The following is a 26,259-nucleotide window of genomic DNA, read 5'->3' as shown; positions in this document are numbered from 1 at the left end:
AATAGTAACAACTATAACAATATACAAAAATTTAACAAGTCTTCACCAACCCTCAACCCTCATCCTCATTTGTAGAATAAACTAGAGATCTTAGATGCTCTTATTTGAATTTATATTTAAATCCAGAGCTTTCCTTGCATGAATATACTGGATTAGAACACTGCCTACTGAATTTTCTGAAATACTTCAAAACACAGAAAACACAGACCAGAGAAATGCAATACTGTTCCACTTTGACAATCATCCAATCTGATCTAGACATATAAATTGGTTGCCACAAATGCTTACTATTATTACACACAGTTAAAATCCTGAGAAAAAGTCCAATCCAATTATTAAGTTATAAAGCTTTCAAACTGTTGACATCAATTTTGCCTTCACAAACTGTTTTAAAATAAAATTCTATCCCCAAAGGACAAATAGTCAAAGTTTCTCAGTTCTTAAATAATTCCTTGAATTTCATTTTTTTTAAAAAAAAACTGCATGGAATTTAAAATATTCTCCATTAAGGCTGAGCCTACAAGCTCAACAACCTTGTGTCATTTGTGTTTTATAAATTAAAGACTAGAGTCTCAACAAGTCACAAATAAGCAGCCTCTTGCTTCTATTTTAGTATTCTTAACAGAATTGGAACGGGTTAAAAAAGAAACAAGAATAATCAAGAATACTTACTTGAACCTGGCAGATGAAAGAGGAGTAGGAGGAAACATTCCTGGTTCAAAAGAATCAAAATAAGTCACTGTCCAAGAAAAGCTGCAACAGGAGAATCCGGCAATTAGGGATACTATAAGCAGAGTCCAGAATCCTTAATGGGAAGAGAGAGGGGGGCAAAACTTAATATCAACACCAAAATATTTAAGTTAAACCAATATTCTCATGTGCAGATGATCACACGTTCTGATCTTCAAATTGTATGTAACCAACATTATAGTAAGAGATTTGAGCACAGTATAAGCCAACCCACGTAGAAGCATAAATTACTAAAGCACAACTAGAAGTCATATCACTGAATATTTTAATTAAATTATAATTTAATATGCAGAAAGGAGAGCAAATTCAACTTAAGAATATGTCATCTTCAGTTTTATAAAATTCAACTATAGAAAAAAGGTTAAGACATTTCACTTTTAGATGTCTTTATATTTTTAACTTCATGAATCATAGCTTACTGTCTTAATACTTAGTAATACGTGATTTTATTCCACACCATGCACTTTTGACATATGAATCAATTTTGGAGTATCTCCCCTTCAGAGTTTTCCTATAAACATTATAAACCTAATCTGATTCTTTAACCTTGCTCAGTATATGAACAAAAATTGACTCCTAATTTACAAATGGGTTAGAATCCTCGATTTTATTTGCAGTCAATTTGGAACTGCATTTTCTCACAGAAATCAAGTTAAAAGCACGGTATTATACTGGGCTCAAGAAAAGGGAAAAGGTTTGAATGGGACAGAGGTGGTGGGTGGAATAAGCAAAAGTCCCAAGACAAAGAAATTAACTTGAAGATTTGTTAATACTTATCATAGCCCACTAAGGATATTAAAAGGATAATGACTTGTTCTTTTTGAGAATCTAACTCCATGGTCATAAATAGTTATAGGAAGACTAGGAATATTGATATTTAAGTGGTAAACTCTTCTTAGTAAGGAGTACGGCTGTATTTTAATGTCAAGTTTTCAAAATTCTTTTATAAATTAATTCACTTATTCATCCACTGAACCCAATATATTGAGGGGCTACTATGTGTTTGTTACTATGTTAGGTAATGGGGTAGAGTGGTGAACAAAAAAGAAAACATTGCTGTGTTCCTGGAGTAATTGTAGTAGGGCAGAAAGATAATAAACATGCAAATAAATTAATAAATTAGATAACTACAGATTGTGATAACTGTTTTGATTAAATATTATGTTACCTAAGGAGAGAATTCAAATTGAGAATGTGAACATTTTTTCTTGGAAGAAAAAAGCTAATTCTAAAATTCATATGAAATAATAAAGCAGCAATAGTCAAAGGAAGACTAGTCCTACCAGATGTCGAAACATATTATAGAACCTCAATACTTAAAACAGTTGCGACTGATACATGAGCAGACAAAAGGACAGAGCAGAATACAAAGTTTAGAAGGCGGCCCAAAAAGGTTAGTAAAAAATGTTACTGATCCAATGGGGTGACCTAGAAAAAGGAAAAAAAATTGGATCCATATCTGACATCCTCTACCAGACTAAATTCTAAAAGCATCAATGATCTAAATATAAAAATAAAATTGTAGAAGGAATCACTGGAAAAGTTATTTACAGCCTTGAAGAGAGTAAGGTCTTTCTAACCAAGATACAAAATTCATGAACCATTTAAGATCCATAAATTCAACTAGATACACACACACCACTAAATCTGCATGGCAAAAATCAAATGTCAAGTCAAATGACAATGTTTTAAATAAAATGTGTTTGTAACTTATAGCACAAAGGGGAAATCATTTGTAATAGAGAGGATTCCTAGGAACCAGTAAGAAAACCAATTGCTGGTTTTGGACCAGCAATCCAAAACCCCAAGATACAACTAGGAAAAGAATGTTATCACAAAAAAGAATTATAAATGGATGCCAAACATATGAAAAGATGCTCAATTCAATTATCATTAATAATTAGAGAAATTAGGTATCATTTTTCGTTATAATCAATTGGTAAAAATCCAAAAGGCTGACAACATTCTCTGATGGTGAGTCTGTGAATAGACTCTTCATGCATGGCTGTTGAGGGAGTAAACTGGTATAACTTCTATGTAGTGTAATCTGGCAGTATCTGTTGAAAGGATACATGCATATATCCTTTAATCTAGTAATTCTACTTCTAGATATTTGTCCTAAAGATACACATACGTATAAAATGTAGGTACAAGATTATTCTCTGTAGCATTGCTTATAATAATAAAGACTGGAAACAACCTAACTAATCACCAACGGAAGTAGAGGACTGGCTAATTAAGCACACCATATGGAAACTTGCACAGCTGTAAAAAAGAATGAGGATGTTCTTCGTGTACTGTCATGGAAAGGTCCCCAAGATATACCAGTGAGCCAAAAAGTGAAGGTTCAGAACAGCAATAAACACTTGTATAAAAAAAAGGGAAATTAATGTACTATACACGTACATATGTGCATATGTTACATATATGGAGAAATGAATATACATTTCACTTATTAATAAAAATTTCTGTAAGGATAACATAGAAATTAACATTTTCTCTGTGAGGAGAGAAAATGAGTAGTTGGGGGCAGGAGAGAAAGCCTTTTCAGTGTATACTCATTTCTACATTTTGAATTTTGACCCATATGACTGTTTTATGTACCCCCAAAATTAAATACACATTACAAAAAAATTTTCGTGTCAGGCAGTCCTTTTTGAATAGGGGAAGGACAGAGAAGCTGTATCAAAATCTTTGTGGAAGTATATTCAAACTGCCTCAAGACAGGTTTACTAAGCCAACAATACTTCAAGTGTGTGACCCACGACTCAGGAGTACAGGGAGGAGGGAAAGGTTTACAACACTAGAGAATGACTTATAAATTAGCAAATTTCCTGGCTACATAAAATGATCCAAAGAAGCCTTTATTTTAGCAAGAAACAAGCAAGAAATACATGCATTGTACTGTTTGTAATCCCTGGGAAGCTCAGTAACAGACTGACAAAATTGCTAAAGTACAAACTCAGAGCAACTAAGCATTAATAAAAAGTGTGGCAAAGTACCTTTGAAAGATTAATGTAAATTTTTCTAATAGTTTCCTTTCTCTTCCTTTTTAAAAATTCTTTTTGTTTCCTCTTCCTCCCTTTTAAAGAGATAATGGGCACTGTGTTAATTGCCCCAGAAGGATGTGGCAAAGCAGAAAGGAGAAATAGTCCGAGTGTGTCTCTGGGTTTTATGTTGCAAAATACTTACAGAACTAGTACACAGACGTAATCATGGGTAGATAAATACAAAATGTTTGGACCGCAAAGATAACAAGCTCACTGGAGTACAGATAAAATGTTTGTGTGGAACAGAGTGAGGCATTTATCTACAAGAGATTCCACTGGTTTGAATAAAGCTCGTTGTGTGTGTCTGCACCAACATGTATATATGGGGAGAGGGTGTAGTGCTGCTGGCGTTTTCTGCCAAAGCCATCTAGAAGAAGCCACAAACCAACAGGGAGTATAGCTGTTTATCCAGGGTCAACCCTGCAGATACCTCTGCCCTTAGTAAGGCATAGAAACTGCAGATGGTCATGTTGCTGGAAGTTGCCAAATTTGAAAGGTCAGAATGAAAGATGTTTCAGCAGTAACTCACTTGAGTAAATGTCTTGAGGATGACACTGCACGTCCATCCCAACATCCTGTAACTGTATCAGCCTCTAGAACCTCTACCCAACAGGGGATTGACTGATTGGGCGGACAGAACTCTAGTAAAAACAAGGTACAACCTTCTTGCCAACCCAGTGAGTCTAGGGGTCAAAACAGAAATTATAATATTTAATGTACAACTACAGTTTATGGGTGGTTACACTGCTCTAAAGATGGGAGAAAATAATTTACATATTTATTTGAAGTTTAACATAACATGTAAAGTCACCAGAAGAAAAGATGGTAATTAACTCAAGAAAAATCAAGTATCTGTGTTTGGGGACTGCTACATAATGACAGAACTTTTAGATACCCAGAGACACAAAATAACATTTAAAAATAACAAATTTGAAACTCTCTAAAGCCCTTAAACTTTTTCACTGAGTTCTTTTAAAGGGTACCTGTCAAATTCACTACAAGAATACTCTTGAGTTTTTCTTAAATGACTGCTACTCCACAATCTAAGTGCTTGCCTCACAGTAGGCATTTTAATTATTTTATAATATTCATTTTGAACTAACCAAAAGTTGCATTGCTGATAAAAGTCAGGTCACAATGATAGGGCTAAAAAAAGTATATTGTAACACTGTGGTCTAGATGTGCTTACGATTCTGAAAAATCACTCAATTCATTTACGAATAAATAGAAAAGCTATAGAAGTTGACAACTCCCAACAACTAAACTTTTTAAAAGTCAGTATCTCCTGAATCCTGGAGATAAAAATTTGAAAACTAGTATCTTGTAAACCCATTTTACTAAGAATCCACAATTTAAAAAAGGATATAAAAATGAAGGCATATAAAAATGAAGTTAAACTCATCCTTCCCAATTCCATTCCTAAAAGCAATTAACTACTTTTTTGTTCATCCTTCCAAAAATTAAAGATATCTACGTAATTTAGGTAGACATAAAGCTAGCTACATACACATCTTGTCAGCTTATTTCCCATAAATGGAATTCTCACCAGAAAAATTGTTCTACATGTTTTTTTCACATAAAATTCTGTTGGAGACCTTTCTTAGTACACATAGCCTTAGTTCTGTTGCATATTTTTATTATTGCAGTTTTTCACTATTAAAAACAATGCTACAAGTAACAGTCCTATACTTCAGTGTACAGTTGTACAAGGGTATCTATTAACAAATTTCGAGGGAAAACTGCTGTCAAGGTATTTAAATAAATATACACACCATTCTTTCTTCCCTACAACTCAATTTTCAAGATTGAAATGATGAAAATTCATTTTTTCCATCAATTGGAACATCTTAGACTCAACGTTTTCACCTAAAGCAAATATAAGGGTGGGTAGAGATTTCCTATTCCAATCCCTTTGCTAGAATTTTATATTCAAAATATACCTCTAAGTGTGTATTTCATTTTGATTCATTTTTCAGAATAAGTTATTTTGGTTTCAGGGTATATAGTTGCTTTCATAAAAACATGCTAGCAACTTTCTGTTTCTATAAAATCTTCCAGCAGGAGAGACTTATACATTCTAAATATTTTCATTTTGTTCAGTAGTTTCAAGCTTACAAGGATGACGCAACTTTCAGAAGTTTGATGAAGTCAGATGTGGAGAAACTAATTTGCACATATTATATGTAAGCAGAAAAGACCAGGAAAAAAACTACCACATTCTCAATACTGAGAAAGTTTTCTCATTAAAGAACAGTTATGTAGTCAATCACACATCCTTCATCAAACTTCTTCCTGCCATAAGTAAACAAGGGGATTAAATGTGACTACAAACTGGTAATTTCCAAATCCTGTTTTAGTGTTTCTGACATTTGAATGTTTAAATAAAGCTCGTATACTTATACTAGGAAATACAATGCAGTAATGAAAAAGGAAGTAGATCTACGTATACTGATACAGAATGAACTCCAAGACATTTTAATAAAGCTGCAGAATACGCCTATAGTTGAGTCAAGTTATATTTTTTCTACAACAGTGACAAAATCTTGTATTTTGAATGACCAAACATATGTAAATGAACAGGAAAAGACACAGGTAGATTAGTGGAAACTTTTGCTTTAACTGCTGGAATTTTTTTCCTAGTGAGATTATATTACTTACATAATTAATGTATTTTGTGAAACTGAATATGAAAATGTAATACTCAGGTAACTCTAAAAGTTGTAAAACCTGTAACCAGCAAGCTACTACTAAAAGCTTAAATGTACTCAAATACATAAAACTAGTCAATTTTTAAATATTTATGTACACAAATTTTCTCAGCTTTACCATATTCTATCGTTTTCTAACTTAAGAGGATGACAAGTACTTTATTTAAATAATTTGGTATTCTCTCCAAACTGGACAGTCCTGGACCTTCAAACTCCCCCCCCCCGCCAAATACAAAAGGAGAAGAAAGTGGTCTTTCCGCCCCTGCTATTGCAACATGAACACAGTGGGTACATAGCAGATACACTGATAAAGGACTCCACCCGGCTGCCTGCCCACTGCAACCCTGCATGTAGCAGCTCCACTCCTCTTCTTGCTAAAACAATTGAGGAAGCGGAAGGACATTCCACAGATGAAGTGACTGAAATTTGAAAAACAAATAACACCTGAAGTTCCCAACCCCGGTAAATCATTAAACTCACATGGGAAACTTAAAATTTTTTTTATTATGGATAATTTGAAACATTAAAAAGGTGAGAGAAGAGTGCGATATACTCCCATGTACCTATCACCCAGTTTTAAACAATTAACTCATGGCCAACCCTGTTAAATCTATACTCTTCTCTGAAGTTTGTAATGTTCAGCATACGAGGGAAAACAGTCTTCACTACTTATCATCCAGGTCCAATAGGCCTTTTTTTATTTCCTTCAAGTCATTTGATGAATACAGAAGAATAAAAAGACAGTGAAAAAAACTTTGTTGGAAATACAGCAAACCCAAATTTTTATTTCCAATTTCCTTGGTGTTGAAGTTATGTACACCTCAAATGGGCATGTCCTCTGAGTGCAATTAATTGCTTACTAACTACATGCATGAATCTGAAACATATCCATCGTGTAAATATCAATTCCAGAATTCAGATACATCTCTAATTTGTTATAATTTATCATTACTTTTGATTTTTCTTTTTGTACTTGCATCATCAAAACACAATGTTTGGAAGTTTTAAATTTTTCATGGCTTATTTTGGTGAAAACAAAAATCTTTGCTCTTTAATTTGCAAAACATTTTTAAGATTTATAAACAATTTAAATGATCAATCCAATGATTTTTCTTCCCTTTCTCTCCAATCACCTTTGTATAACACACCTGCCTGTATCATTTATCCACTTACAAACAGTATCAAACAAATTAGGGCACACAGATATCATAAATGATGAAAAAATATTGTCACACATCTTTTTAGCAAAAGAGAATGGTTTTTCTTGCCTGAAGTCCTTTCTGTTGAATGACTAACTGGATGAGAATACTATATTTTTCCTGAAAAGAGCCAGATAGTAAATACTTTCAGTTTTGCAAGCCATAAGTTTTTTTGTCACAACTACTCAACTCTGCCAGAGTAGAGTGAAGGCAGCCACAGACAGTATATAAAGCAATGAGCAAGACCGTGCTACAATAAAACTTTACAGAAACAGGTAGCAGGTCAGATCTGGCCTATGGGCCACAGTTGGCTGCTCCCTATGCTAGAGGATTCCATTATAATTATTCTATTCTTTTTAGCATAGTTGAGAATAACTGATGAGTAATATTAAAATAATTCCTAAAGTAATGAAATAACAAAATGTTGTGATACATGAAAACAAAATCTCATTATGTATTTCAGATTTATAAAAGGAGGGCCGGCCCGGTGGCACACTGGATAGTGCGCCGCTTGGGAAGCGCGGCTGGCGCTCCCGTCCGAGGGTTCGGATCCCACATACAGACCGGCTCCCGCTCACTGGCTGAGCGAGGCGTGGGAGCAACACCGAGGTTTGCAATCCCGTTGCCGGTCCCCGGTCCGGTACGGGGGCAACACTGAGGGTTGCGATCCGTTGCCGGACACGGAAAAAAGACAAAAGACAAAAAATAAATAAATAAATAAATAAATAAATAAAAAATAAATAAATAAAAGGATTCTTGAAGAAAAAAAAAAGTCCACAAAAGAATTTTTAAAAAGGGTCCAATAGACCAATATGGTAATTTTAAGATCAAATAAACTTTATCAAAAATATAGCTCAGTTTTCCTTATTCATTGGAAGACCCCTAAGTAAAAAGGCATTGAATTTCAATACTTACAAACAGAACTGCTCAAAAAATTCAAAAATGAAAATGGGTCCAATGGACTCTTACTGCCCAGTAAAGCATACAGCCAGTTTAGTGACTTTGATTCAGTGGATAACGTAGGGTCTGAGATATTGTACATTCAAAAAAAGAAAATCACCAGGGCCTCAGGGCCTTTTTTTTCCCAGATATGTCAGGTTTGGGATGCACTAGCCTAGCGGTTCTCTAAGTACAACACCTAAACTAGTAGCATCAGCATCAACTAGAAACTTGTTAGAAATGCAAATTCTTAAAACTTTTAAGAATAAACTGTTTTTGGCATACCGTAAAAGTTCAATAGTGTTATTGCTAATTGTTGATCATGTACTATTTACTTCTTTAAACTTAAATTTGTGCTTTTATTTAAACAGTTTTCCTGATTTGACCATCACATATTGTACACTACTGATACTCAACTCTGTACCCCACAAATATGTATAATCAATTATGCTTCAATAAACAATTTTTTAAATTAAATTAAAAATAAACATTTTTCTTATTTCTAATTATGCTTATATATTGTAGAAAATAGAAATAAAAAAATTAAATACCACCTATAATTCTGAAACCAAGATAAGCTAACATTTTGATTGTATATTTTTATTCCTTTTTGGCTTCACTTTTTTGCCTTAGTCATTGCTCTTTTGATAATGAGTAGGTAATATACACAATTTTACAAAGATTGTGCTACAGAACAGGACAACATATCTGTGAATTTTTAGATGAAATACTTGAGTTACCCCACGCTGTTGCAGATAACACTTAAGAGATGCGGGCTAAAATTACAAGGTTCACACAAATTCAGGGTTTCAAACATTTTTCATGTTAAGAAAGAAACTGAGTAAGTTTCTGAACTTGTGTCTTTGTAAGAGAATGAGTCACCTCCAACACACCTGTTCTACTGGAAACTTTTACCATGTTTTCTAATATTCTATATCATGAAAATATGATGGTAGGAGTCTCACTTTTGCAAGTAAAGAAATAACTGATGAACACTTCAAATGATCTGGCTTCATCTTTGACTGAATTCAGTGTAAGTCATTCATCTCTTCTCCATAGATGTGCAGAAGCATGGAAACCTCTCAATCATAATACAGGAAACTAAATGGGCAGCTCAAAAACTAGATTAGCCCTTAACACTACAATCTGGTCCTAGCCACAAAAGGTACTTGATGTTAACCAGCAGATGTTAAGGAATGACAGGTACCAAACAAAGATATCAGGTTCAGAAGCTTCATAAGGCACTGAAAGAGCGACACTGAGGGTTGCGATCCGTTGCCGGTCATGAAAAAAAAAAAGACAAAAAAAAAAAACAACAAAAAACTATAAACTGTTTTCCATAGATTTTGGGGAAACAAAGATGATCAGAGAACTACTGTGTCTCAGCTCCTTTAAATGTTAAGTTCTTAACAGGCATTTGTGCTTATACTGTTTCTTGTTTATTTGTCATTAGTCAACTCTCAAGTACACCCTTGAATGCATTTTAAAAAAATCAGTTTCTGGGGCCGGCCGGTGGCGCACTGCTACAGTGCGCCACTTGGGAGCGCGGAGGCGCTCCCGCCGAGGGTTCAGATCCCACATACAGACCGGTTCCCGCTCACTGGCTGAGCGAGGTGCGGGAGCAACACCGAGGGTTGCGATCCCGTTGCCGGTCCCGGTCCGGTACGGGCGCGACACTGAGGGTTGCGATCCGTTGCCGGTCACGAAAAAAGACAAAAAAAAAAAATCAGTTTCTGGGCCTGCAAAAGTATTTCTCAATCCGTGGTCTGTTGACTACCTGTATCAGAATCACATGTAAAAAATGAACATTCATGGGCTCCACCCTGGGCTGAAACAAAACCTAGAGGTGCTTTCTTAAAGAAAGTCCCCAGGTGATTCTTACCCACACCAAAATGAGAATCAAGGCTATAATGAAGGGCTCACCAGTTAGCTCAGTTGGTTAGAGCATGGTGCTGATGACACCAAGGTCAAGGGTTTAGATCCTCTTAGTGGCCAGCCGCCAAAACAAAAATAAAAACAACAAAAATAAATAAATAAAGGGACACGAAAATCAACTACAATGTATACTGAGAAGTTAGAAAAAAAAAAAAAGACCATAACGTACACTACGCCGACCTTGGACTAGGATTGAACTGCAATAAAAATAACTTGCAGTGTATAAAATTTTTATCAGTCTAGAAAGAGAACTCTTTCATGATAGAGTAGTGCCTGTGCTCACGTTTTTTTTCTAAAAACCAACCTACTTTTAAACAAAGAATCAAGACAATCTGCAATAAAATTTAAATGTCATTGCAATATTAAGATAACGGCATGTATTGGCAATAATAATTATACCAAAAAACAAAGCGTAATATATAAAACAATCAAACATTAGATTTAGCTATGAGGTTTCCAGTAAACAAGATGATATACAATGAAATACAATGAAATCAGTTATCATATGATAAAAGGCTGCATGCTACTTTTGCTGAACCTAACCGTTGACTTCAACAACAGCTCCTTATTAAAGATTCTGGGGCTGTTTCTTCATGTGAAAACTTTCCTAACAACTGTAAAAAAGCAAGAATATAATTTCACAGGCATTTCTTCAGGGGTGAGCTAATGAAGTAATCTTTCTTAATATCTAAGTTAATCAACTCAGTGTTGATTTGGATGGAAGTCAAAAGTTTGAGAGAACTGGCCTCAACAGGACTTTTAACCAGAGACCAGTAGTCAATTCAAAAGATTCTCTTAAGAAGCTAATGTATATTTTTCTCCCAAACAGGAGAGAATTCCAGCTCAGAACAGTATAAAGGCAGGTGTTACCAGAATCACCTCAACTTTTTAAAAGCTTAATTATCTTGGCACTGCTTCTCTGAAACAGATTTTTAAGGATCCTCTTCTGGTAGAGAAGGCTATTCTCTATCCACATGTTATAATATATATTTGCTATAAATGTAAGTATGCTTACTTTAAAATTAATATCCAGGAAACTGATTGAATTAGCCCATTAGCTGATGCTGACTATATTTATTCTCCACTTGACTGCTGCAGCTTCGGCTCAAAATAAGAATCTCTGTTCTGGCATAGTGATTATTTAGTGTTTTTTGCCTTTAAAATATAGCAGTTTCTGCTGATTCCTGAATCTTGATAGTAAATCTTCTCACTAGTATTTGCTATAGTATTATTAAGTATCTATCAAGCATACTTAAAAGCAATGTGAGATTATTTAACTGAAAGTGTGGAAAAAAAGGCAGGGCAATAACCAGTTTGTATCATATTCCTTTTAATACTGACCAAGCCATTCCTCCAGATAACAACTGCCACCCATTCTATTCATAAATGTGAAATCTGGCCAACTTTTAAATAGCAGTAGGTTAGAATTCATGCCTAGTTCATTGGTAAAGTTCTCAACTTTTCAAAATCATTTTGGTGGAGAGAAATAAATACAGCACAAATAACATTTTTCACTTGAAACCTGTAAACTACAGCATTTAACAGACACTCTATTAAAAACTCAGGTCTGACTCACCTAGTCATTAGCCTGCACAAGTATGGGCAATACTTATTTATAATATTTCAAAGAATTTCCTTATAAAAAGATTTGAACTTAAATTTCTCCTGAGGTTTTCTTAAGATGTTATTGATCTCTGACAACTTTGTGAGGAAGTTTGTTTTTAAATTTCTGAGAAGAGGTGTGGGAAGCCTCTTCCAGAAGAAATTAGAAAATGCTAAGTATTCTCTGGATCTGAGTGACACATACACTTGTGTTCACTTACTACTACTAGTGTGTGTACTGCACACACACAATGGTGCCCATTATAAAATTATGGCAAATATATAATATACACACTCCCCTACACATATATACAAAGGAAATCTAGTAACATTTACCACAAACCTATGCAAATAAAAAATGCAGACTGAATCAACTGTACATGGGAATATACTAGGTATTTTACCCTAAACTTTGTATAGCTTAAACATGATCTGGAGAAACAAAAGTGAGCTCAAAATCAAATCAAGTGACAATTAAGTCCATACCGAATAGCCCAGTGTCTACATCTTCATTTTTCAAATTCTCAGCATGCAACTCTGTAAATACAAAGAGGGGCTTAGGTAGAAAAGTAAGATTATTTTATAATTTGAAGAATAACTCAAAGGCTGGGAAGACATTGTGGGCCTGCCAAAAGTGCTCTGGAGTCAGAAAGAACTAGGTTCAGATTCTGATTCAATTTACTAGCTATGTAACCTTCAGCAAGCAAATGAGACCTTTTACAGGAGTCAACTACCATATGTATTTATTTCCTAGACCGCATGTTATTGCCTATGGTTGTTGTGAAAACATTTTATGTAATACAAATTAAAGGGCATAACAGATTTTGAGTTCAGTTCCTTTTTCTCAAAAAAAGCAGTTCAATGTCTTCTGCAATGGACTTCCAATGGTTTTGCAACATTATGACACAAAGGCAGTCTTTCAGAGCAGAAGAGAAATAAACTACCTACAAAACTATCAGCGTTGAAGTAAAAAAGAGGAGAGTGATAAAGAAATGAAACATTGGCAGCCAAACACTTAAGATTGACTGTTCACACCCAATACCATTTTATGAAGAGGTAAAACTCACACATTAACTATCCATCTGCTTTCTGTATGAAAATCAAGCATAGTAAGCTGTTAGATGCCATCTGCAGCCAACAAGGGGCTGAGAAGCAATGAGGAAAAATAAAAACTGGAATATTTAATTTTATTTAGTGAAGCAAAGCTAAAACTTGAGTGACAATGTGGTGGGTGCTCTTCGTGCACAAAGTTTTTTAGTTTTAATTTCTCTTTTTCAATAACTTAATGAGGAAAAATAAAAACTGGAATATTTAATTTTATTTAGTGAAGCAAAGCTAAAACTTGATTGACAATGTGGTGGGTGCTCTTCGTGCACAAAGTTTTTTAGTTTTAATTTCTCTTTTTCAATAACTTGGCCAAGGTCATACACTAGTGAGATTTGAGACTTAAACTCAAGTCTGATTCTTTCTACCATAATATACAATAGCCAACCACATAACACACCTGTATAAGCCTGGAAAAGACTTTCAAAGTACACCTACTTTTATTCCAATCTGGCCAATATGTCAACTTCAGATACAGAAAAAATAAAATTATTAGAGGAAAAGCCGACTACGTCGGGCAACAGAATTTTGCGCACTGCATCTGGTTACGAACAATACAAAACTGAGAGGCTAATGATTTTACCTATAAAAGTAGAAACTTGGGCTGTGGGATGGTAATCCTTGTCCTTAAGGATTTCTGGGTGTACAGAGGAATCGGTGGATATTACATCTTTAACCATTTGTGGATCAAAGCCTTTGAACATATATAGCCAGTTTTAATTACACAAACTTTTCACCGTCTCCTTTTAATGGTGGGTGGTCTGTATTTTGCTTAATTATGCCAATATGTCCACCCCACGTGTTCGCTGACTTCAAGTTATTTCTTCAAGAGTACCCATTAAATCAAAATATCCCTTCTTAAAATGGGTCTTCTGGTCATAGACCAGGGCCCCTACCTAGGGAAAGACAAAAGGGGGAAGAGCAAAGAAAGGTGCAGATGAGGGATCTGGGTGAAAGCGGCTGCCAGCTTGCCGACTTTTGGTTGGGCGGGGGAAACGGAGTTGATGGAGGAACGAACCAGGCCTTGCTCAACTTTACTCTGGACAGCCTCTCAAGGCCTGGGCTTCAGTACCTTTAACGATCATGTAGGTAATCGCGAGGAGGATGGCGAGGAGGATGGCGAACAGCAGAGAACAGAAAACAGAGAGGACCTGAACCGGCCACCGGCGAGCCTGAGCTCGGCTGCCCGCAGCCGCCGGGAAGATACCATTACGCTTATCAAGCAGGACCGGCGACTCATCCCCGTCCTGAGAGAGAAGCGAGCCCCTTCTGGGCTCCGACGACGCCCCAGCCGAGAATTCCGCCCGCAGGTCGCGGGCCACTTGGTCGCATCCCTCTTCCTCGTCGACTTCGCCTTCACCCCAACTGTCTCCCTGACTAAAGGAGGAATATACCGGCCGGGGGAAAGGGGCCGGGGTGCCCAAGCCGCGGCGACGTGGGGCCAAGCGCCTACCGCTCTCCACAAACGACATGGCGGGAAAGACCGAGAGACCCGCGGCTTCTCCCACCAGTCCCGCCCCGCCCCCACAGCAGCCAATCAGCAGCCGGGAGCCGTAGTGGCCTCCACCAACCGGACCCGGCGCGCAGGGGTGGACCAGGGTGGGCGGTGGGACGTAGAGGGAACCGTGGGCCCCGAGGAGAGGCTGGTTGCTCCCCGGACTAGAGTCCGACACTGGGGCCGTAGGCGGGAGGAGGAGCAGGAAAGCGGTTAGGCAGAAGCGAGCCGAGGCCGAAGGTAGTCGATTCTCCTCTCCCTGCAGCGCTTCGTGCCGGCCAGAGACCTCCGCCACCGCCGCGTCACCTCCAGGCAAGGGCGCGCCCCGGGGACCCCGAAGCCGCATCTGCTTGATGCTGGGTCCTAGCGCCCGCCTCTGTCCCTCCGGTACACATTCCCGAACTTATTTGCTTTATCCCTTATTCCCTTCTACGCTCGCATGCTTCCCCGGCTTTCCCGACTAACGGCAGCTCTCCGCCCCACGCTCTCGCCGTACCTTAACTGCCCAGCCCTTATCTCTCGTTCGCGTCGTTCTCCCCGCCCCTACCACAACTTCCCTCCAGGCTGTTCGACGCGCCTCCTTCCTCCTCCGCCCCAGTGCGCGCCCTCCACCCGGTGCGTACGGAGCTCGAATCCTTTCCTCAGGACCCCTCCTCTCGCCTTCCCCGCACCCCCCCCCCAGCCCCGAGCCCCGCGCGCGCGCAACTGGCCCCAGGCACCGCTAAAGCTAGACGCTGCTTATCCCCTGCCTCCCCCCACCCCTCCCCTGGCAGCCTCAGGTTTGTCGGGCGTACGTAACTAGGGCGGGGGGTGGGGGGTGAAGGTGGCAGGTCCCCACTGTCCCACCCCCTATGGGGTGAGGCGGTCTAAGCTCGGGAAGCTGGGACACGGTTATCTTCCCTTCCCCCGAGGAAGTTGGTGGAGTTTTCCCAGCAGAGGACTCGGCGCAGAAACTTCCTCCGTCCCCCTTCCCCCCTCCAATGCAGGCGGTGCCGAGTGAGGCTGAGGCTGGGGGCGAATCGCCGCAGAGCCGTGTGTCAACGGCGCACACTGATTGGACAGCGGGGAAGCCCGTCAGCTTATTGGCGCCGCTGGTCCCGCCCCATAGCTCAGGGCAGCCTTTAACCTTTAGCCCCAGCGGGCGCCAGCCACTCAGATCGCTTCTTGTTGGTATGTGTAGCGGCAGTGGCCGCCGGCGGAGCAGTCTGAGCCCGACGATGAGGCCGGGGACTGGAGCCGAGCGTGGAGGCCTCATGGTGAGTGAAATGGAGAACCATCCTTCCTCGCGGGGTCCCGGGGACGGGGAGCGGAGATTGTCCGGCTCAAGCCTTTGCTCCAGTTCTTGGGTCTCTGCTGACGGCTTCCTGAGGAGACGGCCCTCGGTAAGGGATCGGTGGGGCAGGGAGAAAGCGGCACAATGAAAAACGGAGTCAGAGAGACAGGAAGCTTTCTCCAAAAGGAGAAGAAGATAAGAGTGGACGAAGGAAGAGCTCGAGATGGTGGGATATGTACCGAGGGAGAGAAATGGAGGGCGGGGATGCACAAAGAGGATGTGGGACCCTGGGAGTTCCCAGTAGGCTTGGCCTAGGCAGATGCGCTTGTGAATGTGCTGGGCCCTGGGCGGGGTAAGCGTATTGGAGCCATAGGCCTAATTTAGCAGGTAGGGGGAGGCGGAGAATTGATTCTGAGAGAGGCTGCCAAAATTTGATTTCACTAGTAGTGGTGGTGGTCTGCAGGGGGGACTGTTGGGAAAATTGGCAGGGAATAATTACCTGGTTTTAAAACCTGGAATAATGAGCACATAGGTAAAGAAAGTAGTTGTCTTTTAAAAGCGTATTAATATGGATGAATTCGTTGTTTGCATTTAGTGTCTGTGACAGAAACTCATCTTTGAAAATGTTTTTGGCAGGAGGAATTTTATCTGTCTTAAAGGCTGTGTTAGGAAATAGTATATTTATCTGTTAGATATGAAGTGTTTCTGGGTACCCACACTGTGTTTTATAAGATCAGCCCTCATCTGAGTTAATTGGGTAAATTCAGCATTTTGAAGTATAAAATCAGAAGGGTTATAAAATAACAGAAGCTGGCTATCTCTTATATCTGTGTGAAATAGGACAAAGTTGTGGTTTTCACCATAACGGTTTTAAAATTAGCATTCAATACATATTTTCCAAACTTAGAAGCCAATTAGCAGCTGATTAAATCAGTGCTTTTTTTTAAGATCCAGCTGTCCTATAATGATCTTAACTTTTTCCATTTTGTTATGGAGTTTGCAAGCTCATTAAAAATCATGCACAGAGCGTTTTGTTTAAAACAAGGAGATATAAATTGGCCCAATAATGTAATCATAGATTAGCCTAATATGCCACTGCAGGTAAATGATTTGTTGAAACGAGATTTTTTTTTTAGAAGCATTTAGTGTAATGTGCTAATTTTTAAATTTTCACTACTTTTCAGATGGGGCACCCTGGCATGCATTATGCCCCAATGGGAATGCACCCTATGGGACAGAGAGCAAATATGCCTCCTGTACCTCATGGAATGATGCCACAAATGATGCCCCCTATGGGAGGGCCACCAATGGGACAAGTAAGAATGTTTTTGTATTATTTTGTATGGTTTGTTTTTGCTTCAGTCAATATTGTGTCAAGATTTCTAAATCTAAGTCAATACTTGTAGCTGTTTAAGGATTAGTTTATGCTCAGGTAATTTCATATAAGGCAGGTGTTGAATCATGACTGTAACCAAAGGTTGAATGTAATGGAAAAGTCTTTAGAAAAAATTTGCTGACTATCTCAACAAAACTAAGAGTGTTTTTTGTTTTGTTTTTAAATTTAAAGGTAACTGTACATCTAGGCTTTTTAATCTAACGAGTTTTTTCAAGCATGTCAGTTGAAGTTAATGATCTAAAAGTAATTGTTATCTGATATGTCAACTTGTTTTGGTGGGCTATGTAAATGCATAGACTCTGAAAACAGCAATTGTTTAGGCCTCTGGCTTAGAATGAATTTTATTCCTTAGAAGTATTTTCCCCTTTGTGTGTGGGTGTGGGGGGAGGGGGAGGAATTTCTTCTGTATAGTTCTGATTCTTCATAGGACAGTGCCAAATCAGTAGTTCATTTTACACTATATATATATATATTTTTTAATGCTTATTGCTTCTGCACTCCTGCTTATGAGCCGTCCCTTCCGTCTCTAGCATAAATTGTGAATGGACATTTTATGGGAGTAATTTGGATCAAAAGGTTTTAATGCTGACTCAGTGATTTTGGTAGAAACTGAGTTTCTAGAGGAGTATCCAAGAAAGGTAACAGGTTCAGTTAGTTACCATGAATAATTTTGTGTACTATGTTAGGTTCTACAGTACACAGATCCCTAGGTGGCCGGGTTATTTCCTTTTGAGTATCTAGATAAATCATCAAAAATGTAGGCTAACAGAGTATTTTTGGAAAGCCAATTATGTATGTTCTTTTGCTGATTAGTTCTGTTTACTTTGGTAATCATTTAATCCTTGATGGTTAAAGTTTTTGGTGAAATTGCAGTGGAAAAAGGAGCTTGCTATGTGTGTCTCTCTTTTTACTTAACTTCAAGAGTAGAAGGGCATAATGCCAGTGGTTTTCTTCCTTTTTATTTGAAGTATAGCCCTTAATTTTGTATTAAAATCTTTGTTCAAAGGCACCAGGCTCAAAAGATTCTGCCTGCAGGAGTTCTTTAAATAAAAGTCTTTTACTCTGTTACTCTAGAATAACACAAATTTTAGAACTCCCTAGGTGATGGAGAAACAACTCTGATTCCTCTTCTGTTTCTTCCCATCTCTAAGCAGCAAGGAACTCTTCTTGTTTTCTTGGTAGAGCTGCTCTAACTAGATAATGAGCTTTAAAAAATATTTATTCTTTAAATTCTCTGGTTCTTATTTAAAATTAGTTTCTTTCCACAGAAAGATAAAATAAAACAATTTGCTACTGCCAGATGCTTCTCTCTTTTCTGGGGCCTTCTGTTTCCATTGGGCCAATCAAGGTAAGTTTTGCAAGGGATTGACCTGTTTACCCTTGCTGTAATGGTGCTAGTGCACTACCAAAACCAAGATGCCAACTAGTCCTTTCTAATAAAATGCAGGTTTTATTTTTTAAAAGTACTTTCATGTATCTCGTTGACATAAGCTAGTCACAGTTTGCGTTATGGCCCTTTCTCTTTAGCTGTATCAGTGACCATCTTCCTAGTAAGTTTACTTGCTACTTGATACACATCCATTCAGGCAGTCCAGATTTTGCCTTATGGTTTTCTTCTACTTTTTTCCTAAGCCAGTATATGCCATGTGTTTTTAAGTATATCTGATTATTTAGATGTTTAGAATTCTTTCTCCCTCTGTTGGCTCCTGTTAGGATGATGAATGAATGTATTAGGAAGGAGTCCAGCTCCTAGGGTTCTAAAAGAATCTCCATTGTTTTTCTCCAAATTATTTCATTCTGTCTTTTCCCCTTAATATCTAACAAATAGAGGGCCCAAATCTTGGTAAAGGTAATTCTTGTTTTAGCTTTATACCAGACTGTGAGAACATGGATAATTTGATCCTTAAATAATTCAGAAATCTTATTTGAAAAATCTGTGAACATTTCCTTAAAAGTAAAAGTTGATAATAAGTAGCAAAATCAGTCCTTTTTTCTGCATCATTTCATCTGTCTACCCACCGTCAGAAGTATTAATGAGCAGTAAGTGGTCAAAAGATAATTGAGAAGAAGCAGGGTGCCTATATCATTCACAGAAGTGAAAGTTTCTAGGATTCTGCCATTCAGTTTTAAAAAATTAATTCACAAATTCTTCAGACTTTCAGACTGAAAATTATGGAACCTTCATGTATTGACTAGTTTGCATTAAGATCTCATGCTGGGACCAGCTGAAGGCTAAAATTGGCGACACTCTTATTGCTAAATGATTGTGGTCTTTGGAATGTTACTGAATATGAAATATTAAAAGTTTGTAAAATAATATGCAGACTGAACAGAATAACAATCTAGGGAAACCAAGGCTCATAATTTTTCAAATGCAGCAAGCTATTTAGCTGAATCTGTTAGTAATAAATATTTGGAAATTATCAAATGGAGCTTAATTTTTTTCACGTTTATCTCTAACCTTCTATTGTGTAAGTTAAATTTGCCTCTTTTGTACTATACATAATTTTATGGGAAAGTCATGCTTCTACTTTCACAGAATTATAGGATCTTACAGCTGGAAGGGACCTTACAAGTTGTATAAACTTTAAATGATATGTGACTTAAATAATGATTTTTGGAAGGATCACTAGTTCATGCTTGGTGGCAGTACTCAAAACTTTTCAGTAGAAATTTTCATCAAAGTATTATGTGAGAGGCTGTCTTCTTTGTATTTATAGTAAAGAATGTTATGCCTTTAAAATGTTTTCATGTCTTATTCTTTGTTGTCCCTTCTACGTGGAGGACATGAAAGTCTTGCCATTTTATCCCAAGTGATTTTGCCTTTTCTCAGGAGACTGCATTAGCCGGATCTTTTTTCCTCCCTTTTTTGAATCTTAGTTTTCCTCTTTTAATGAGAGAAGTAGAGAAAGCAACTTAAGGTCCCTTTCAGTTCTAACAGCCCATGATTTAATTCAGATCATTTTATTAGAAGAGTAGATAATATGAGATTTTATGAGTTGATGTAAAAATAAAAGAATAGAAAATTCTTTTAGTAATGCCTCCATAAATCTATTTATTCAGTACTTTTTATTTTGGTCTTTGGTCAATAAAGTGATAAATAAATGATTTTTAAATTGAGTTTTACAAATGAGTTTGATTTTCTTATTCTTATATTGAGTAAGGCAGGCTCTAACAGATCTTATTTTATTTCTATTCCTGCTGTCATCTGAGCCCAAGTCATCCCACTTTCATGCCTAGGATACTCAACAATTTTCGAGCTGGTTTTCTGGCTTCAAGGCTGCCCTCTTTCCACCCTCCAGCTGCCCCCCCCTCCCACCAAAATTCTAGATTTCAGCATGTTATCTGCTTGCCCAAGAATCTCCAGTGTTTTTCTGTTTATAGCATAGTATGTAAATTCCACAGCATAACTTTCAGGGATCTCCCATAGTACACATCAGAGCATGATACAAAGCTGCAGGTCTTCATAGTTCCTAATTTGAACCCAGGCTGGTCTTCTTCACAGTTCCTAATTTGATCCCAGGCTGGTCTTCTTTACAGTCCCTAATTTGAACCCAGCCTGGTCTTTTCATGTTATCTTGAGTAATTACATTAGTTCATGACTACAAGCTTATGCTGTCCTTCTTTCCCTCCTGCCCCCAGCTCGCTATCACCATGGACTTCCGTTAGCTTTCCTAAGTTCTACTGTTTCAAGTCCTGCCTTCTCCAGGAGGTCATCAAAAACAACTGGCCAACATATACCTCCTCTTCAAATTATTAAAGAAAATCCAGTGTAATCCACCCAGAGCTCTTACTGTTTCACTTATTTTGGCACTTAGTTATTGACTTGTTTTGTTTTATGGTTTCTTATTTGCTTTGTTTTCCCAAAGGGTAACAGATTGTAAGCTCTTAGAGGGCAGGGGCTATGTTCTGTACTTTTTAAGAAGGCTTTGGGTGCTGAGCACAGTTCTTGGCCCATCACTGGTGCTCAGTAAAATACTTGTTGAATGAATGAAACAAATACAGAGATACTCTTTTCTGCAGTTTAAGTCAGGAAGTCAGTCAGTGTTACATGTGACTGTTTCCAGTGGTTATTTATGACTTTACGTTGTTACCACATGTGACTTTACGTTGTTACCACATGTGACTTTATATTGTTACCACTTATTCTTGTTTTTAATGTCTCTTTACTGTTGCTTTTTCATTTGACAAAAATAGATAAATATTATGAAAGAAATAAGTAATTTTTGGTGAATAAAAGTAAAATACATGTTTTCATTTATTTTAAATTATAGGCAAATGTATTTCTGTGACACCATTGATGGTTATCTCTTTAAGAGGTTTTACCCCACAGATTTTTCCATATGCTAGGATTTCCCACCCCCTTAACAGTCACAGTGGAGGCTAAGTTTCTAATACACAAAACTTGGGGAATACAATTCAAGCTTCAGTGAGTCTTGGGGAGACATAATTCAATCCACTACACATACCTACATGTATTTCTTTTAGTCATAAGTGTCTCGGATGCAGTGTTAGTATAACGATGAATGATGTGTACCCTGCTGTCAAAGAACTTTCAGTCATTTCTGACAGAAGACAGAAACACACAGTTCATACAGGCATCTCAGAAATAACTGTAAGTTCCTTCTTTCTTGCTCAGTACACGCAAAGTGGAAATCGGAATCTTCTCCAAATCTGGATGATGCTGTTAGCCATTTCTCTTAAAGGACTATATATAAAAATGTCAGCAAGTGAGGACTGTCTTGTGTTGAAATATAGTTCACTATATCTTAGACTTTTTTTTAAACAAAATCCTTATTTCAGTACAAATAGAATCATATTCATTAGGGGCCGGCCCGGTGGCGCACTGCGCTAGTGCGCCGCTTGGGAAGCGCGGAGGCGCTCCCGCCGAGGGTTCGGATCCCACATACAGACCGGTTCCCGCTCACTGGCTGAGCGAGGCGCGGGGGCAACACCGAGGGTTGCGATCCCGTTGCCGGTCCCGGTCCGGTACGGGGGCGACACTGAGGGTTGCGATCCGTTGCCGGACACGGAAAAAGACAAAAAAAAAAAAAAGAATCATATTCATTAGTTCTTGTTCTTCGGTTTGTTTGGGCTAAGACTTTAAATTACCTTTAGATTAATGAATGAGCATTAAGTTCCTTTTTGAAAACAGGGGTTTGGTATAGTGTCTTTGGCCAAGTAGTGTCAAGAAAGTTGTTACTTTTCTGAAAGATGACCTTTCAGTAATTTGCAGGTCATTCTGTACTTATGATCATATATTTGTTAAATATAATAGAAAATTACCCTTTTTTTCCTTATAATGAAGTAAAGTATGATTTGGTTAGGTATAACAGTGAATTTAGCTTGAAAAAATTGGGGAAGGGGATAATAATGGTTTTGTGTCCTTTTGTACTTTTGTCCATTGAAGTCTCAGATGACTTTTTAGAGTAAGTTTTAAAGTCTTTATTCTGTATGAGTTAATCAAGACACCACAATTTGTGTGTATCCACGGTTAGTTTTTTTGAGCTTTTTTAAAACTAAAGTGATATAGTTCATTTTTATTCAACTCTATTTCTAAGTTTTTGTGTCACGTAACCTGTGGTAGAAAAAATTATAATTCTGCTACCATGCTTATATAAACCTTGAGATATTCATATACTTTATTAAATTTGTTCTTTCTGACTGAAAAGTGGGTTGGTTAGGTAGATGTCCTGTTTATAGATGGGAATAGTAAGGCCCAGAGAGTTAAGTGAATTGTAAAGTGACGATGCAGAGTCAGCAATAAATGTGGTGTTTAATCTGGGATTGACTTATTACCTATATTGATTCCTGTTGAAGATGATGGCTTTACAAAATTTACTAGATGCCTTTAAAGAACCCAAGTGCCTGAGAGATAAGGAATAGATGAGGGAAGGGGCAACATAAGAGATACTCTCATTATAAGAATTGAAAGAGAGCAGTGATAATAAAATAGCTATCATATCATTTATTGAGCACTGTTCTAAATGCCTTACGTATATTATCCCATTTGATCCCTACAATAATCCTATTAGATGGGTACTACTTTTCCCATTGATGAGGAAATTGAGGTCCAAAGAGATCGGGTAAATGAGCCCAAGATCACTAAGCTGCTAAGTGATTAACCTGAGATACGAATTCTGCCAGTCTGAATTCAGAGTGCACTTAACACCTGTGCTAGGTTGCTTCTCTGTATAGCAGTATAAGATTGTGTAATTAATTGAGTTAACCTCCTTAGAATCTGAAGGGGTAACTATACTTCAGCAATTCTAAATTCTCTAGGTTAAGAGAGTATACTAAAAAATATAGAGTATACTAAATATTGTCAAAAAATGACATCCTGAGTTTATATTACTCTAGATGGAGAGGAAGTAAGGGTAAACGATTTTTCCAAAATGCAGCCACTTTGGGTTGCTAAGAGTATGCTTTAAACATAGGTATTTCTGTTTATTTCCAATTGAGTTGGTATTTATTTCCATTTAAAGATTATTTTTGCATTTATTTAAAGATTTTTTTGCATTTATTTGAATATTTATTCATAAGGTACTTTAGTGATGTATGAGTATAGTTGTTCCTAACTGTAATTAATAGCCTCTGTGGGCTATACTGATAGAATTTGATTTCATAACATTTGAAAGGAACCAAGTGTAAAGGCAAAAATCAAACTTATCAATTTGCAACTACAGGCTTGCAGCAAGAATGGTTTTTAAAAATAACCAAATTTAGGAGTCAATATTTTTCTAGATGATTTTCTGTAAGGCAAGACAAAAGATAGTTCAGGTTGTTAGTGGTTTCTTTCCAGCAGGAAAAACTTTAGGAAATAATTATGAAGAAAATACTTTGTGAAGTCCCCATGTGAAGATCTTCAATTTTGTTTTCTTTTCATATCATAGTAAAATTGGACTAATTTAGTTTCCGTGTTGTATAGCTTATTTGCTGTAGCATTGATGATTGCTTTTATTTTACTTCACCTTTCATTTTCATTTTTAAAATATATAGGGTGATAAATGAAACATGCTTGTTTATGCTTACTGGGATGCTGAGAATGACTGAAAAGGTTGTGTGGCACACCTTAGTGTTTAATCATTTGTTTTTATTTTCGTCACAATGGTGATTCTTCTGAGAGTACTTGATAATTGGTTTTGTAACTTTTATTGTTAAAAGAATAGGAAATAGAAATATACAGATAAATTTGTTTATATTGTATGTATATATACACAAATGGTTGGCCACTTATGATTAAAGCATATCAAATATAGTATATCATTTATTTATGTTTTTCAAGATGCCAAAGTGTTCATAAAATTCAGATGTCTGCTATTTTAAGAAATTAAGTTTGTCTCATATACATGTCTTTCGCCATCCTCATCCTCTCCCTGTTTCTGATCTTAACAACTAAAAATTTTTAATTATAGCACTTTACATATTTGTCAATGTAGTTTACATAGAAATTTTTGTCAATGTAGTTTACATGGAAATTTGTACAGCATTACATGATTTTGATTTTATAATATGCTTCACATTAAGCTGAAGAATGATATAGCTCATGGAATTTGTTGTGGCATTATTGTAGCAAGTAAGTTAAGAATTTTTCCTTTTAATCATTTTGAACCGACATCCCATTTTCATTTAACTTAAAATATCATCAATAGTGAAACTATTATTTTATGTGCCAGAGAGAGAGAGAACCTCAAATAGGAAGTCCACAGATAAAGACTACAGATAAAGCTGGAGCACCGAAGGGCTATACTGTGCATGTGAAGCAAGAAGTATACCTACCACGTAAAAAAAGACAGGAAAGAAACTTGAATGTCTCGACTTTGGTTATTGGGAGAAGGGAGGGGAAAATCAGTTCTGAGGATTTGAATCACAAACCAATTCTCATAAGCTTGCAGCCAAGATTCCCACTAGTAGTGTGGTGTTAAAACAGACAAAAAGAATAGTGACTTACAAAATGTTGAAGGTCTCAGATTGATGGTGCTGCCAAGTGACTGGCATAAGTCAACACAAATCCTACGAAAGAATTCAACTTCAAAGACAGGGACTGTAAAATGTATCTCCATGTTATGTGTATCCTAGAATTAATGGAAAATGGGAATCATAACATTTCCATAAACAGGCTTTTCTGTGATGCTCAAGCCTCTGGGGAAACTATAAAATTTGTCAAATTCTTTTCAAACAAAGTATAGTATTTTGCATATTTATGGTTTTGTTCTTTGGCTTCATATTAATAACATCACAGTTTTGGTTTAAAATTATATTAACGCTCTATTTGCTTTCAGAATATTCAGTTGTACATAATTTAAGAATCTCACAGATAAGTTTGTCAGGTAAAACAAGCTTATTAACAAGTTGCCACTACCCAGAATTGACAGACATACTGAGGGAGAATGTCAATTTTTATTTGACGTTAAACCCCTTTTTATAGCCAATACCATGAATTCCAGTCTAAAGGAAAATTGAGATGTTTTAAAATTTGATGTATGGGAAGAAGGACAATTAAAGAGACAGCACTGTCAAATTCTGTTCTTTAATTTTGCTGTGAGTCTCATCAGCCTGATCTAGAAAATAGAAAACTCTTCTTATATGCAGGGCTTTTTGTGGCTTTGTTTTTTAAATGGGATTTGATCTTTTTTTTTTTTTTGTCGATATACATTGTGGTTGATTATTGTTGCCCCTTACCAAAACCTCCCTCCCTCCCTCCCTCTCCTCCCTCCCACCCAACAATGTCCTTTCTGTTTGCTTGTCGTATCAACCTCAAGTAATTGTAGTTGTTATATCTTCTTCCCCCCGCCCCCCCGGTTTTGT

The 26,259-nt window shown here is 37.2% G+C and overlaps 2 protein-coding genes across 8 annotated transcripts in view; one reads left to right on the top strand and one right to left on the bottom strand.

Annotated features, from left to right (window-relative positions):
- Positions 1 to 14,785, bottom strand: part of ARL6IP6 (ADP-ribosylation factor-like 6 interacting protein 6) — a 34,927-nt gene extending 20,142 nt beyond the window's left edge. Inside the window, exons 1-4 of one of the 3 annotated variants that reach the window (XM_008576218.1) lie at positions 14,360 to 14,785; positions 13,871 to 13,981; positions 12,670 to 12,720; positions 673 to 805 (exon numbers count right to left, since the gene is read on the bottom strand). In XM_008576218.1, coding sequence (XP_008574440.1) covers positions 673 to 805; positions 12,670 to 12,720; positions 13,871 to 13,981; positions 14,360 to 14,759 — 695 coding nt within the window. In that variant the 5' untranslated portion in view covers positions 14,760 to 14,785. The remainder of the gene's footprint in view (positions 1 to 672; positions 806 to 12,669; positions 12,721 to 13,870; positions 13,982 to 14,359) is intronic. The other 2 variants (XM_008576219.1, XM_008576220.1) reach the window with 2 other exon arrangements.
- A 1,028-nt stretch (positions 14,786 to 15,813) lies between these two features.
- Positions 15,814 to 26,259, top strand: part of PRPF40A (PRP40 pre-mRNA processing factor 40 homolog A (S. cerevisiae)) — a 58,519-nt gene continuing 48,073 nt past the window's right edge. For 2 of the 5 annotated variants that reach the window (XM_008576214.1, XM_008576212.1), the window contains exons 1-2: positions 15,901 to 16,164; positions 17,240 to 17,371. In XM_008576214.1, the coding sequence (XP_008574436.1) occupies positions 15,955 to 16,164; positions 17,240 to 17,371 (342 nt within the window). In that variant the 5' untranslated portion in view covers positions 15,901 to 15,954. Of the gene's footprint in view, positions 16,165 to 17,239; positions 17,372 to 26,259 lie in introns of all 5 variants that reach the window. The other 3 variants (XM_008576217.1, XM_008576216.1, XM_008576215.1) reach the window with 3 other exon arrangements.

Source organism: Galeopterus variegatus, unplaced genomic scaffold, assembly GCF_000696425.1.
Source record: "Galeopterus variegatus unplaced genomic scaffold, G_variegatus-3.0.2 Scaffold1312, whole genome shotgun sequence".
Classification (NCBI taxonomy): domain Eukaryota; kingdom Metazoa; phylum Chordata; class Mammalia; order Dermoptera; family Cynocephalidae; genus Galeopterus; species Galeopterus variegatus.
This window is presented reverse-complemented; position numbering and strand designations above follow the sequence as displayed.